Here is a 15,845-nt window from a genome sequence, read left to right as displayed (position 1 = left end):
GGAGATGAAGTGATAGCTACATGCAGCGATGCTCTGAGACAACATGCAGAGCCAATGATAGCACTGATTTCCTCACACCTGGCAGTGAAGCTTTCTAGAGATTTCTGGCTGAAATTAGCAAAGTCTACTGAAAATGCTATATGTTCAGTTCATTTAGCCCAATCATACCTGTATGCCAGTGGTGTGCAATGGTGTTCTGAAATCAGGAGCCAAAGTCCTCAAAGTTTTATTTTATTTTATTTATTTATTTTATTTATTTATTATTTTTAAGTGTAAATGAATGTCCCAGTCAATATTGTAATCAATATTCAATATTCATATCCAAGTATGAATCTTATCAGGTCAAGTCTATGTTTTTAAGCATTTTTTTTTTGTGAATTTATGTTCAGCTATTCTTTTTACTCACTAAAAACTCCCACAGATCATGTTTTCATGCCATTTTAAGTCTTATTTTGATGTAACAAAGTGGTTATATCTAAGCATGAGAGTTGTTTACTTGCCAGTCACAGCCAATCATAATGGCATTGCCTCCTCTCATGCGACTTTTAGCCCTTTCATTCTAAATTACCAATGTTTCTTAAAATAAAAAAAAAAAATAAAAAAAAATCAAGTGATTTAAACACTTGTTAAGGTTAAATTTTGTAATAGTTGCATTGTTTTATTTCTGTACTATGATTCTTTTCTCTTTTTTTTTCTTATCCAGTATTTTAAGGAGGCACTGCCTCCCTACCTTACGAAATGTTGATTTAAATTCAGTTTAATGATTTTTCTTTAAAATAATGAGACTTTATTTATTCCAACTGTATTTATTTCTTTCAAAATTATGAAACAGTTAAAAGCATCAGTAACATCACTGACAAAATCACCTGTGACTGCAAAATACTAACATCTGATCATATTCTAATCAAATTATAGCATCAAATAATTTTGCTTCAAAAAAATTGTGAAGTGTTGAAAAAAAAAATCACATTTTGGATGTTCAAATTTATCATATGAAAAAAAAAAAAGTAAATTAATAACTCTTTCAGCATGCTGAGAAAATCATGTTTTTTATTGTATGTTTTATTTTTTTATATTATTTTACAATACTACTGTTTTTACTGTATTTTTGATCTAATTAATATACTACCATTTGTGAGCATAAGAGACTTCTGTCAAAATATATTAGAAATAGCATAGTATTTATGAAGGGGGTAATACTGTTACAAAATTGTCTTTTACATGGTGTTCTTAACTACCATTTTTTAATGTACATTTAAAAATCTCATGACTGAAAAGTCAATGTTTGACACCATATTTTGATAATGAACACCTCAAAAAAACTGAAGAAATATGGGTAACACTTTATTTAAAGGACCAATTCTCACCATTTACTGGTTACTGGCATATTACTAGCATAATGCCTGTTTATTAGTACTTATATTTTAGATCCCTTAATCCTACCCCATACCTAAACTTAACAACTACCTTACAAACTGTTAATAAGCAGCACATTAGGAGATTTTTCAGAGAAAACTCTTAGTTAATAGTAAATATGTGTTCTGTATAAAGTGTTACCGAAATATGTATTACATTTCTAATTTTCAATCCTGCAGCATGCATATATTGCTACAGATCATTACGTTTTATGAGAGCATGAGTGTTCTGACAAACTTGTGCAAAACTGTAAAAATTTTACAAGTTTGAGTGTAAAACATAACCTTCAGCCAGTGAGACCAATTCCCTTTTTCCTCGCCCCCCTTCATTCCCTTCAAAGGGAAAACACTGTTAAACACACCCAACACAACCTTAGTTCAAGACATTGTTATCTTCTCTCCTCTTTCTATTACCTTACGCATATATTGTTTCTTTTCCCTTTACTGCTGGCTATATTAACTGTAAAAGCACATTTGAAATTCAAACTTCACTGTTGCCTTTGTGCCCCTTCAAGGGAGAAATGTAATGAGACTTTGTTTACCATGTGGCATCCCTGTCAGTAGGGAATGAGATATGGTCGGCGTTATACAAACAAGCCTGGGTCATAGCCGCTGATTATTAAACCAACAACAAGACGGTGGCTTTACGGTCCGTGCTGATGGCTAAAGTTTGAAAGTAAACAGGTTTTAGACTTCAGACTTCAGAAGTGTCCGTGCAGAATCAAATGAGTGTCACACAATGAGGAATACAATTTTTCTAGATGTTATGGGATGAAAGAGATCATTAGTGTAACTCTCAGCAGTCAAAACCTCCTCCCCAGTAAAAGGTAACAAGGAAGTTTCCTGAAAACTCACTGCAAAAACACCTCTTTCTGTACTTTTGCAACAGATTAATGCATTTGAACACACAATCGCCTACATTTGCACCTTTTTGAATCTGAAGATCAGTTTAAATTTAACTTATTTTGTATTCTGGGAAACATGTGAGTATCTTCTAGCTTCTGAAGGGTATACTAAACGAATGATATAAATGATACTTAGGCAAAATAAGAAAAAAATGTATGCTTTATTCTGTTCAAAAGTTTACACCCCTGGCTCCTAATGTATATTTTTTTCCTTCTGGAGCACCAGTGAGCATTTGAACCTTCTTTAATAGTTGGATATTAGTCTCTCAGTTCTCTTCATTGTGAAAAGATGGATCTCAAAATCATACAGTCCTTGTTGAAAATGATTCAGATACACAAATGCTGAAAAACCACATAATTTGTGGGACCTAAAGGTTTTTCTGAAGAACAGTGGGCAGTTTAGCTGTTCAGGACAAACAAGGGACTCATGAACAACTATCATGAACAAAAAAAAAAAAAAAAATAAACAGCAGTGGATCACTGAGGTAACAACACCGTATTAACAATCAAGTGTATGTAAACTTTTGAACAGGGTCATTTTTATAAATTCAACTATTATTTTCTCTTGTAGACTGTATGTCAACATCTTTTATGTGAAATATCTTTTTTCAGGGCAGTACTAAATAAAACATAACATGCATTTTGTATAATCCCTCTTATTTTGGTAAAATAATTATCATTTTGCAGATTCTGCAAAGTGTATGTAAACTTTTGACCTCAACTTTATCTGACCTAACATGAATGATGAAGTTATTTTTTATAAATATTATATATTTTTATTAACTAACAATAACAAAGATGACTAAATACCGTAACAAATTAATGGCTTGTTTCTAGTTAATGCTAGTTACAGAAATAGTTCACCCTAAAATGAAAAGTTACTGAAAATGTTCTCGCTCTCAGGCCATCCAAGATGTAGATGAGTTGGTGTTTTAATCGGAACAGATTTAGAGAAATTTAGCACTACATCACATGCTCACCAATGGATCCTCTGCAGTGAACTCATATTTAGCCTGAAGCAGCAGTTTGAAGTTAAAACATTTTAATCATAGATTTGTGTATTACAAATGCACAACTTGTCAGTTATTTACATTGCCTGTGGATTATTATGATGTTTTTTATCAGCTGTTAGAACACCAAGATAGTGATGTATTGCGTATGTATTACGTGCCAAATTTCTCCAAATCTGTTCCGATGAAAAAATAAACTCTTCTACAATGGGCTGAAAGTAAGTACATTTTCAGCAAATTTCCATTTTTGGGTGTACTGTTCCCTTAAAGCATTGACTAATGTTAACTAATTGGACCTGGGGCCCGTTGCATAAACACGGCCACTATGTTAAAACTAGTTTGACTAATTAGCAGTTAGCCATGAGGTCTTATTTTTTGTAATTCAAATTGGGTCAGTCTACCTTTTTGTAACTGGCTTTAAAAAGTTATGATCAGTCTTGGGGAAAAAAAAAAATAAAATTAGATGACTAATTTTTTAAGACTAGTCTTAAGTAGTTCATGCTACCGGCCCCTTATTTTAAAGTGTTACCCAATTCCTCAGGTCAAAAAGGGAGTATAAAATGATCATAAAAAGCATATTATGAGGTTTTTGTTGCAGAACTGTTTTACTAATATTATAAGTGAACCTCAGGGACCCATTCTGTACAGCAGACTGAAAATGTTTGGATCTCTCTTTCTATCGCTGCTTCTCTCTCTTCATCTCTCTCCCAATAAGTGTTATAATAGAAGGAGATAATGAGTAATGAGAAGTAAAGAAAGGCTTCCCATTCTCCTCGCAGCAACAGTAGAAGCTAAAGAGTTTCTAACGAGCTCACGCACCTCAGAGGAGATTACATCTAAACTGTGGCACTTCTCCTAATTGCAATCAACACAGGCAGTGCCAAGAGCTGTGAATAATCCAGACTGAACCTGCTGTCCCTTTAGCTGTCCATTACACAAAACTGCATATTACTCACACATTATATGTCTGTGAGTGATCAATATAAACTGTTAAAAATCAAAGTAATCAAATAAAACAAAGATTATTATAGTATGTTTTACATATGCATATAGTCTTTCTACTTCAAAATAACATGTTTAAATTGATGTGATATTTGCCATTTGTTTGTAATTATTTCTTAAATTTACTATAGGGGAGAGTGGGGTAAGTTGAGCCAGTGGGTAAGTTGAACCACCCCCTCTATCTTTGCAACTGTACACTTTTACTGTCATGTGACCATGTATTTTGGATAATTTCTGCCAGACTGTGAAAAGGAGAAACACCTGGGAGGAGTGTTTTTGGCTTGTCAAAGTAAAAATTTTGCATAACAGATACAATGGCTATTACATCAAAGCAAATTTATCCAGATCTAAAAATATTTATGATGCATGTAGGTGATTTAGCAACATATAAAACCATGCAAATCATTTAGCTAAATATTAACATGAATTGGTAAGCTAGCTAGTTTTTCAAAACCAGCTACGGGGCAAAGTAAGCCAAATGCTGTAGGGTAAGTTGAGCCAACACTTTAACTTACCCCACCATAAGGTGCTGAAGCTAAGTTCAATCTCTGAAATATAAACTGGTATTTTATTATGATATTACGCAACTGTTTTAGTTGAACATATGTACATATTGTTTATAGTTTATTATAGGGACAGTGTACAAGTCCACCAAATACTTCTCTGAGACCCAGAATATGCTTTTCATCACATTATAATCAAATATATCTTTCCACCTGTAGTTCCTAATGGCCTGTTCGACATTGCAGAAAAGCTATCATGCCAAGAATCTTTTGACTAAAATGTTTATTAGTTTCAGTGACATTTATTCCTTCATAATTCAGCTTTTACTCAACAAACTTTCTGTTTAGTCTGTTTTTGGGAAGTTAAAACTTTGTTGTTCAACATATTGTTTTAGAAATGCAAACAATGAAATACTGAAAAGTAAACTTCATTTGATTGGTTTTATTTAGTTTATGTTAGCTTTAAGAAAAGAAAAGTCTGTTTTGACTCCATTTTCACCAAGATGGTTCATCTTACCCACTGACTTGGATCAACTTACCCCTAACCTGGGGCAAAATGAGCCACAGGATCACTTTTTTTTCTAAGAAGAAATATTTTTTAGAATCTTTTGTCACAGATACATTCAGATCATTTCAAATTATAGGAAACATCCTGAAATTACTTTAGATACTTTCATTGCACTGCCTCATTTTCCTTTATCTTGAGGACCACATAAGTAAAAAATTGCTCATCTTACCCCACTCTCAGTGGTGCTCAGGATCTGCAAATCATTTGCCATTGTCTTATCACTTATCTCTCCTTACTCTGTTCATGTGGTAAGCATTATGGACTTTAATGTATCAGGCTCCCGCTAACCATGTCTGCATTGTTCATTTTCTATGCCTTTCCGAATCATGCTTAGCACATTAAATAAAACCAAATGCTCTGTAATCTCACACTAGTTCATCAAATTATACTGCTTATCGGATAGAAACTGTGAACTGTGAGCTAAACCGGCAGGGTAGTTTTGGTCACAATTTGTTTTACAGGCTGTGCCCCATCCAGAATTCTTGCTGAGAGGAAGAAAAGAAAGAAAAAACTGTAAATCCTTTTTATTCCTTTGTCACTTTCACTTTTTTATCTGACTATGGAGTTTTTGTGACCCAGGTGGTTCACTGCGGATCTCCAGAACAGGTTTATGGTTCTCTATTTCTCTAGTGTGATTTGAATGTAAGAAACCTTTTCGTTGAATTCACACTGGCACCACTTTTGTTTTGGACTCTGGGCAACTGCAAATCCCTGTCTATAAAATATTACAGCATATCTGAACATCTCCTGGTATTTTGTCCTGTTAGCTTCTGTTTGGTTCCTATCCCTTCTTTAACCAAGCAAATGTTTGTGCATGCAGAGTGCAAGTCTGTGCTGCAGCATCCTCTGACCTCCAGACGCTGGACGTTTTTTTATGTACATTCTCACCAACCAATTTCATACCTCATTTACGGCTTCTTCCTCCACTGTGAGACACACCTAAAATTGCTCTCTCATAACACACACACACTAACTCACACACAGGACAAGAGAGCTCGAGGACTACTGAATCAAATTTAGAAACACTCTAAAACCACACAGTATTTTTGGATCCGGGTAACCTTTGCTTGCCATGCATTCAGATCGTTGCAAATGGATTTTGTCGACTGAGAGCGAGAACTTTTAAAGGGTTATTATTATTATGGAAACACAAGATTGCACCAATTACAGGATACTTTTACGACGTTATGTCATCTCAGTCTGAATAGCTGCAAATTGCACTGCAAAATGATGTTCTTAGTTGACACTTTTATCTTGTTTTCTAGGAAAAATATATATAAAAAAGCATCTGAACAAAGCACTATTAATATTAGGGCTGTCACGATTCCTCGATTCAATTTGAGTATGCAATTTTAAAAAATCCTCGACTGCAAATTGCCCGTGTCCAGTAACCAGCAAAATACTGGAAAATCATAATAAAGCATAATGCTATTGTGAATTCATAAATGCTACAATTCAATGCAATGCAGGTTTAATATATGCGCTTTAATTATTAACATACATGTAGGTTACTTGTGTTTCAGAGCTGCTCCTTTCACAGTAAATGCTGCTCCACATGAACAGTTATCATTTATTTACATGTGTGGAGCATTTCAAACTCCATTTCTGCATATTATAATGTTCATCTGGGAATAACACATGTGCCATGTCATCAGATTTCTAAGGTAAATCATTTATAAACCTATGCAACAACAGAGGACATCAATAACTTTCTCAATATGCTAACTGTTCATCGCAATTTCAAAATAAAAGAAGAACTGAATTGAATATTGATGTCTACACATTCAAGAGATAACAGTGGCTGTAGCATTTTTGTCATAAAGATGTGGCCAAATATTAAAGATTAAGTGGACATTTGAAATTGTTGTTGTTTGGTCAATATTAAACAAGGATTAAATTGTGCATTAATGTGTAAAAAGAATTGTCATGCCGTTTGCACCCTCTGCAGTCATTTGTTATAATGCATAATGTACATTAGCTCTATTGTTTATAATACATTGTGTATTTTCACAGTTTAGTTCAATAAAACTATATGATTACTTGCTTTCAATACTTTATTTAAACCAATTATTATTGTCTCATTACTATTATATATGTATTATATATGTATATATGTGTGTAGGGCTACTGTTAGCTTAGATCTATTTTTATTATCTCAAAAAAATACGTATATATATAATTATCAAATTAGTACTCAACTAATCGTCAGAATAATCGACTGATTACTCGATAATACCAAAATAATCGTTAATGACAGCCCTAACTAATATGCATTATTAATTTGTATTGCATTATTATTATGTATTATTGTTAGTTTATTATTTATTTTAGTTTATTTTATACAGCAGTTCTTTCTGGTCCTTAAATCTGATTGGCTGAGAGGAGTGCAATATTCTAGTGATATCGGAACTCCAACCGCTTCACCTTTTGTATCACTCCACTTGTGGTATTTCTCATTTTGAGAGTCTTGGGAGTCGTCCAAATCCACTAATTTTTTTTTAAATATTGCTGTTTTTGTCACAGAATGTAGTTTTAAGAGTTTTTTAGGTGAGAATGCACTTGTTTAGACTTCCAATATGCAGTTTGTTAATACGTCTATTTTAAAATTTGCTTCCATTTTTTCGGAGATGTGAGTTCCAGGGCATCAGTGGCCGTTTAACACTCACGAACCCTCACGAACCCATATGATTTATTTGTTTATTATTTTTGTAGTGACTCGTGAGGTTTCAAACATATTCAAATTCAGAGAGAATCAGTAGATGTACTATTGTGGTTTTCGGTCCTCGGGGAGCCAAACTTTTTAAGCCTAAAAAAAGCTCAGGAGTGAAGTCACCAGGAAGGGAGGTTTCATGCATTGATTGCTTTGAATTGTATTGATTGCATGCAGGAGTCCCTCCTGTATTTAACTGTAGTGATACTCTAGTGATAGGAGGCAATCTGCACTATTTCACGATAAAATATCTGGCAGATCCTTTTATTTGCATCTAGCAGGGATGCCGATGGTGAAATCACGAGCTCGGATCTCCATAAAGTATATAAATCTGTAACACAGATGAGATCTGTCTTTAATGAGGAAGGATGTGTCTTATTAATGACTGGCTTCTGAACATGCGTTATTAATCATTACTTTGTAAATACACAACCTCTGAGCAATGATGTCTTTGGTAAAACCAAGATAACTCCCTATAAACATCAAGATAGTTATTAATATCAATCAGTCTCAAAATATCTTCAAAGGACTTCATAAAAATCCCTAATGTTTCTCTAAGTCCTTAGCTGCCATAACACAAGGTAATTTATATGCCTACTCCCTTTTTATTTACATGAATATTATATTTCCACTCATTTAGAGTAAACAGTTTCGACATTTAGATCATTAGCAGTTTATTCATAAGTAACAAAAACCCGTTCGGAATGAAATTCATCTTTGAGTCTCCACAAGGGGTCTGATAAACCATCTGTTCTCAAAGTTATACCAACACCCACTGGGTTTTATTAGTTTCTCTCTCTCCCTCTCTCTCTCTCTTTCCAATCACCAGAGCTGCCGTCAAGGCTGGAGACGCCATTAGGGCAACATATCAATGCCGACCTTCATACACTTTTAGAGGTCCAGAATTTCCCCACAGTCTCCAGCTGATAGTTCCCCAGTCCCCTGAACGCTTTGTTCATCTGCCTTCAACGCAACACTTACAGTCGTCACACAGCTGGATACATGCCCTTGTTTCCTTTCCCACTTTTTCTTTATCTTGAATGTACTTATCAGTCGTTTGCACTGTACGCAATTACAGTATATATACACCACTTGAGGGATCAGTAATGCTAAGGTTTCAGTAGGGTTTTAGATAATACATTTAAATATCTTTCAGTTTTAGCGAGGGTACAGCTAATGATTCATAGCCATTCTTTTGTCAGGACCTCGTTCGGCGAAAGGTCGGGATTACAAGGGATTATCCACAGTGAAAGTGCTGTGCCCATTCAAACTCAGTGTGCATTTGCACATTTTTGAGCCAGAGGGATTTTCAGTGCAATATTATGTATTTATAAATTATATATACACACTGGGGTTGACAGATCAGCATATTAGAAAGATTTCTGAATTTATTTAATGAGAATATGGTAAAAACAGTAACACTGTGAACAGAATTGGGTATAACACGTTACACAGTAACTATTATATTACTTTTCCTGATAACACAGTAATGTAATGTGTTACATTTTAAATTTATGTAATTTAATTACAGTTACTAATCTATGTTACTTAAGTTACAAATGCAGGGTTAAGAAAAAATATAAAGAAAAATGCATTTTAGAATCATGTTTCACACGTTTTGCACCCTGTTTGTTTTCTTTATTTTACAAAAGTACAATGATTTGTTGGTATTGCGAGTGTATGCAAATAAAATAATACCTTTTACAGTTTCAGTTGATGTATTACTCTTATCTGTATGATCAAATATGACGGAACATTTTAAGTTCTTTTCACTGTTATCAGGAAAAAATGCAAGTGATTGTTCAAGTTGCTGTTTTGATACTTAGGCAATTTTATTTTTTAGTCAATATTAAATTACTGAAATAACTATGCATTTCACTTGGTGTATTTTAGGTTTGATAACTTGAAAGTAAAGTAATTAGTAATCTGATTACTTTTTTAATGCCATAATCTGTAATGTAATCAAATCACAATTTTAAAGAAGTAATTAGTAATTTGTACTAGATTACTTTTTTGAATAACTTACCAAATACTGATTGTGTTATAGGATATTATTATGTTTAATAGAACTGTTTTCTATTTTAATATATTGCGAAATGTAATTAATTCATTTATTTTCACGTTAAAAAAAAGTTTCGGCTGCTTAATACTGTTGTGGAAATTGTGATATACAATACATAAAATTTGGGATAAGATTAAAATAAAATGAAAAAAATCAGCATGGATGTATATTAAATTGATCAGAAAAGAAACGTAAATGCAGTAGAGATATTTCTGAACTTTCTGTTCAACAGTTCAAAGTTAAGTGCTGAAAAAAATGTATCATGGTTTCACAAAAATACTGTGAAAGTTATACCACAAAATACCACAAAAAGCTGTGAAAATGTGTTTCAGCGTTGATAATAATAAGAACCATTAATAATTCATAATCATTAAGCCAAAATCTGAATAATTTCTGAAGGATCTTGTGACACTGAAGACTTAAGTAATGATGCTGAAAATTCAGCTTTGCGTCACAGGAATAAATTACAATTTAAAAAATATTCAAATAAAAAAAGTTATTTTAAACGGTAATAATATAATATAATATAATATAATATAATATAATATAATATAATATAATATAATTTTACTCTTTTAATATATTTTTGATCAAATAAACTCCTTAAAAACCTTTTTGAGCATAAGACACTTTCAAAAACTGTGTGTGTGTGTGTGTGTGACCTACATTATGAGGGCCAGTGAATACAATGCAGCGTATATTCAGGTTTCAAGCTATTTGTCCTAGATTATGAGGACATCCAGCTGTCCCATAATTCAAATTGCTAAATAAACAAATTTTTATAATTAAAAGAGTGTTTAGGTTGGGGTTATGGTTAGGGGATAGAAAATATTATTTTCTCAGTATAAAAAAAACATTACGCCTATGCAAAGTCCTCATAATTATATGTGTATCAGCATCTGCGTGTATGTGTGTGTGTATTGCGAAAGCGTCCCGATCGGCACACTGTCTTGGAAACGGATCTAAGAGTTCATTGTTGTGCTGGAGTTGTCCTATTCATCTGACAAGGAGTGTATGTGGGACAGTGCAACTCATGGTCTCTTTTTTTCTTATGCACACCCACTCTCAATTCCCCTCTCGCTCGCTTTCTATCATTCTCACAAACACCCCTGCATTCAGTCTCACTTATCTTCTCCTGCTTTCCTCTCGTAGGCATACATTCTGGCACAAGTAAAGGCCAGCCACACTGCTCAGATCCCAGCCGTCCATGCAACCCCTGTCTGGACGCCACCAAAGCCTGCAACCTGAATGAAAACTGCAAGCGTCAGCGCTCCAACTACATCTCCACCTGCACCCGTGCGCAGACCCAGGGCCAGCAACCCTCACAGCCTCAGTCGCAGGACAGCTGCAACAGAAAGCGCTGCCACAAGGCCTTGCGTCAGTTCTTTGAACGCGTTGACACACAATACAGCTATGGGCTGCTCTTCTGCTCCTGTAAGGACCAGGCCTGTGCTGAGAGAAGGAGACAAACCATTGTACCCTCCTGCTCCTATCAGGACAAGACCAAACCCAACTGTCTTCAGCTGCGCAACACCTGCCGTCTGGACGTGCACTGCAGGTAGGCGACCTCTGTAGCATGTAGTCCTGGATTAAATTGACATTTACTCATTTACCAGATGCTTTTTTTAAAATCTAAAACCACTTACCATAGATACAAGTGATTCATCCTAACATAAGTTACAGTTTCCATAAATCTGTAATTTTTGAATCTTTATTTATAACCATGGCTTTCCCACAATGTCGCCATGGAACAGCAACCACAAACTTAATGCAGGGAAAATTCCCTCAGATCTGGAATAGTTGTAGGGATAGTTTAACCAAAAAAGTCATCATTTAATCATCCTGAAGTCATTCCAAATCCATATGACTTTCTTTCTACTGAACACTTTTTTTTTTTAATAATGTGCTTGTTGCTTTTGTACATGCAACTGCAAAGAATGGGGACAGATGCTTTTAAGCTTAAAAAAAGACATAAAAGCAACAAATAAACACTATAAAGGTTTACATTTACATTTTAAATGTATTATAACAGTACGCTGAAAATGATTTACAATTTTCTCTCAGTAATTGCTAGTAAATTTCACAAATAATTACAAAGAAATGGAAAGTCAACACACTGAATTAAACATGGAATTTTGAAACAGAAAACCTGAAATAGTATTTTGCTGTCAAATGTGGCTCAATAATCTGTTTATTTATGGCGAAAAAATCATTTTACAGTGTAGTGCATACAACTTGTGCGCACATATGTTTTTTTGGTCTAGTTCACAGGAGAGCACCTGGAGATTTGGTTTGGTGACCCATTAAATATAACTATAAAAAATAAAATACTTAATAAAATTAATAGTTTTATTGCACTTTATTTTGTTAAAAAACAAAATAATAAAGTATGATAATACTATTATATATTAAAATAGAAATTACTATTAAATGACTATTAAATAAAAATACAATTATTTTATTAGGGTCAATGCAGTTGTCTTGACAGAGGGAAATGATACATTATTTATTTAGGAGATATTATTATTTACAACATTTTTTGTTCTTCAGACATTCCTCTTTAAAAGAATATATGTATCATTTTTTTGCAAAGTGACACACATTTGATTTTTGACCACTGAAAATTATTACAATTTAACAATTTACTCCTGTAACCATATTGAAATTCCAATATCTCTGGAATTGAACCATAAAGGGCCTTAAAAATAAAGATGCCAAAAGGAAAGTTTATGAAGATCCAATATATAAAAGGGCATTGAGATGTCTTTAGTACTTCTTGAGTTACAGGCACGCAAACTTTGAAGAAAATAACTTGAAAAGTGTTTTTTTTCCCATTTTTTTTAACAGTCACCACATACAGTCAACATATTTCACTAATAGACAAACCAATCTCTATGTAAAAATAACATTATGATGCTATACTCTTTCTGAAGTCATTTTTACCCCCTTGTAATTTGGCTCTGAATCTGCCATTTTGACCCCCCTATACAGTGGATTACTCTGTAAATATTCATCCATGACATTTAATATTTTGGGTAATATCTTTAATATCTTTCTTCAGAAAAAAAAAAAAAAAAAAAAATATATATATATATATATATATATATATATATATATAAAAAAAATAGCAAAATCAAAAAAATTGAGCTGGCACAGAATTACCCGAATATCTTTTATAAGATTTTTAAGTGTTACCAGAAGTCATTATTCATTAAAAACCTTATAAAACTAAATGATTTCATTGTATGGCTTCATAAGGTGTACTTTTTGTACAATTGATATTTGGTGCTTTTGTTTTCTTTTTAAGACTTGAAAGCTCCAGATTCCATTCTTTCAAGCTTCAAAAGGACACAAAAGTACAATAAAAGTATTATGAAACATCAACCTCTATTATTCACATAAAACAGCTGTATTGACTTGGAGGAAAGACACTTTAGAGACATCCCCAGTCATTATTCACTTTCATAATATAAAAAGATTGTCCAAATTTATTGTGCAAAAAACGTCCTCTTAGGTTTTAAGAAAGAAAGAAAATCAGGTGGGTGTGGAAGCACTTTTTGTGGATGAACTGTTTCTTTAAGTGCTTTGCTCTGGGGCTTTAATAGTAATGTACATGGTGCTCAAGGGTACAGTGGTGTTGGCTCATGGCTCACTCTTTGCTGAACTAGCAATCCTCCGGTTAACTGCTCTGGACCTTAACCACTATAACACCCCAGAAAACAGACACTACATTTGAAGTACCTGTTAAATTGAATGTAAAGTTTATATTTGATGTTTGCTTAAGCATACCTTGCACTTATTTTCCATTTAATTTTAAGGTTGTACACGATGCATTTAATGTTGCTTTGAAATTAAAGGCTGCTCTTTCCCTCCACCATATTCTATTAGTGCCTTGAGCCTTTGCCAGGAAAGTAATTGCAGACATTTTAAGAACCTTCTATTAGAAACAGAAGAGACTTTCTGCTTAATTGACAAGACAGTGTTCAATTAGGCTGAACCGAACATTAGTACATCACTTTTACTGTGTTTCCCTGTGATTTAACAGCCAACCATTTTATTAACACAAGCCTATCCACTACCTCTTACCAGTGGACCATTGCTGGATTACTCTGTCAATGCCTGTCAATCCAGCCCACACACAGATTAATATAGTTGTAACTTTTTATATCTATTCAGTTATTATTATTACTTTAGAATGTTCTCATTTCAGTTTATTTGATGTTTATTTCAGTTTTAGTATTAGGGTTGCTAATGTTTCAAAAGAATTACTTTTTTCTCCAGCTCTGTGTAGTGTTATTGCTATCTAGTGGCATTTTCATGTTGTAAAGGGGGTTGTAGAGGTTTTTGTGGAAGCTGGTTCCTGCAAAAGGATACAGATTGTGTCAAAGCAGCTTTAGAGTATTAAACAGGTAAATAGTGTGTCGAAAATGCAAAAGGACAATAGGAAAAAAAAAGAAAAACTTTTTATCTCACAGTTGAGACTTACTTGTGAAAAGTCTTACCTTTTATATTCTGAGAAATTAGTTCTTTCTGAATTCTGAGAATTCTCTGTTTCACAATGCTTATATATATAAATTATGAGTTTATAGTTCACAATTCTGACTTTTTCCTTACAATCCCAAGTTTATATCTCACAATTCGAACTTTTTTTTTCTCAGAATCGCAAGAGAAAGTCCAAATTGTGAGGTAAAAAGTCACAATTACTTTTTTATCCTGTCAAATAGAGCTTCGGAAGGTTTCTAATATACCATGCATCAAAAACTAAAATTAATTTGGCATTTGCCAATGGCAATTTTTATTTTAGTTAGTTTCTGAGAGATAAAAATGTATTTTAGTTTAACTGCTTTCAGTTCAACATTTGGTGCTGGTACACCAAAGGAATGGAAGCCCGATCATTCACAAACCTGAAAGGGTCATGCATATTATATGCAAATTACACAAGCGGCATCGAACATGGATTTGCTTTTAGTCTACAGATACCGTGAAGCATCCCAACGCTTAATCCGCGGTTATGCTGGAAGATGTGGGTAGACAAGCAGTTATCTGTAATTCTCGGCAATGTAGCAGAAATAGCCACATAGTGTGAACAGCTGATATGTCAGAATATTGCATTTCAAAGAAAACTATTCATTCGATTTGATACACGTTAATGTCTTTCAAATTCTGAGACAATCTGGTCTTGTTAACATGGCCTTTGGTAGTAATGTGCATTTAGCAATGACTGATAGGTTCATTGAACACATATGCTTAACCAAATAATCGCTGGAGCATTAATGGAGACCAATTATATGAATACTCCCTCGAACGATTGAAAATAAATAATCATGCAAGGACACACATTTCTTATAGGACAGAATGCACCGTTTCTGTTGTTACTTTAAATAAGTGGATGCGCAGTTCAAATGCTTAATCTGGGAATCAACTGTACTGCATGTTTCCCTGCTGATTTTTGACTTTGAAGTGGTATGAAAGCACTTTGAAGGAAAGATCAGAGATATGAGTTAACTGGAGATATGAAGCAGCATTAATGAGGAATTTTAAGAGGACTGATTTGTTCATGTGTGGCATAAACGTGCTATGTTTAGCATTACGCTATTTAGTAATGAAGCTCTGCTTCATCCGATGTATGCAATCACTCATATAGTCCCCATGTTTGTGTGATTGCAAAGG

The 15,845-nt window shown here is 33.6% G+C and overlaps 1 protein-coding gene across 3 annotated transcripts in view; it reads left to right on the top strand.

Annotated features, from left to right (window-relative positions):
- Positions 1-15,845, top strand: part of gfra2a (GDNF family receptor alpha 2a) — a 90,846-nt gene that overhangs the window by 38,027 nt on the left and 36,974 nt on the right. For all 3 annotated transcript variants that reach the window (XM_051117692.1, XM_051117691.1, XM_051117690.1), the window contains exon 4: positions 11,328-11,733. In XM_051117692.1, coding sequence (XP_050973649.1) covers positions 11,328-11,733 — 406 coding nt within the window. The remainder of the gene's footprint in view (positions 1-11,327; positions 11,734-15,845) is intronic.

The sequence above is a fragment of the Labeo rohita genome, chromosome 8, assembly GCF_022985175.1.
Source record: "Labeo rohita strain BAU-BD-2019 chromosome 8, IGBB_LRoh.1.0, whole genome shotgun sequence".
Classification (NCBI taxonomy): domain Eukaryota; kingdom Metazoa; phylum Chordata; class Actinopteri; order Cypriniformes; family Cyprinidae; genus Labeo; species Labeo rohita.
This window is presented reverse-complemented; position numbering and strand designations above follow the sequence as displayed.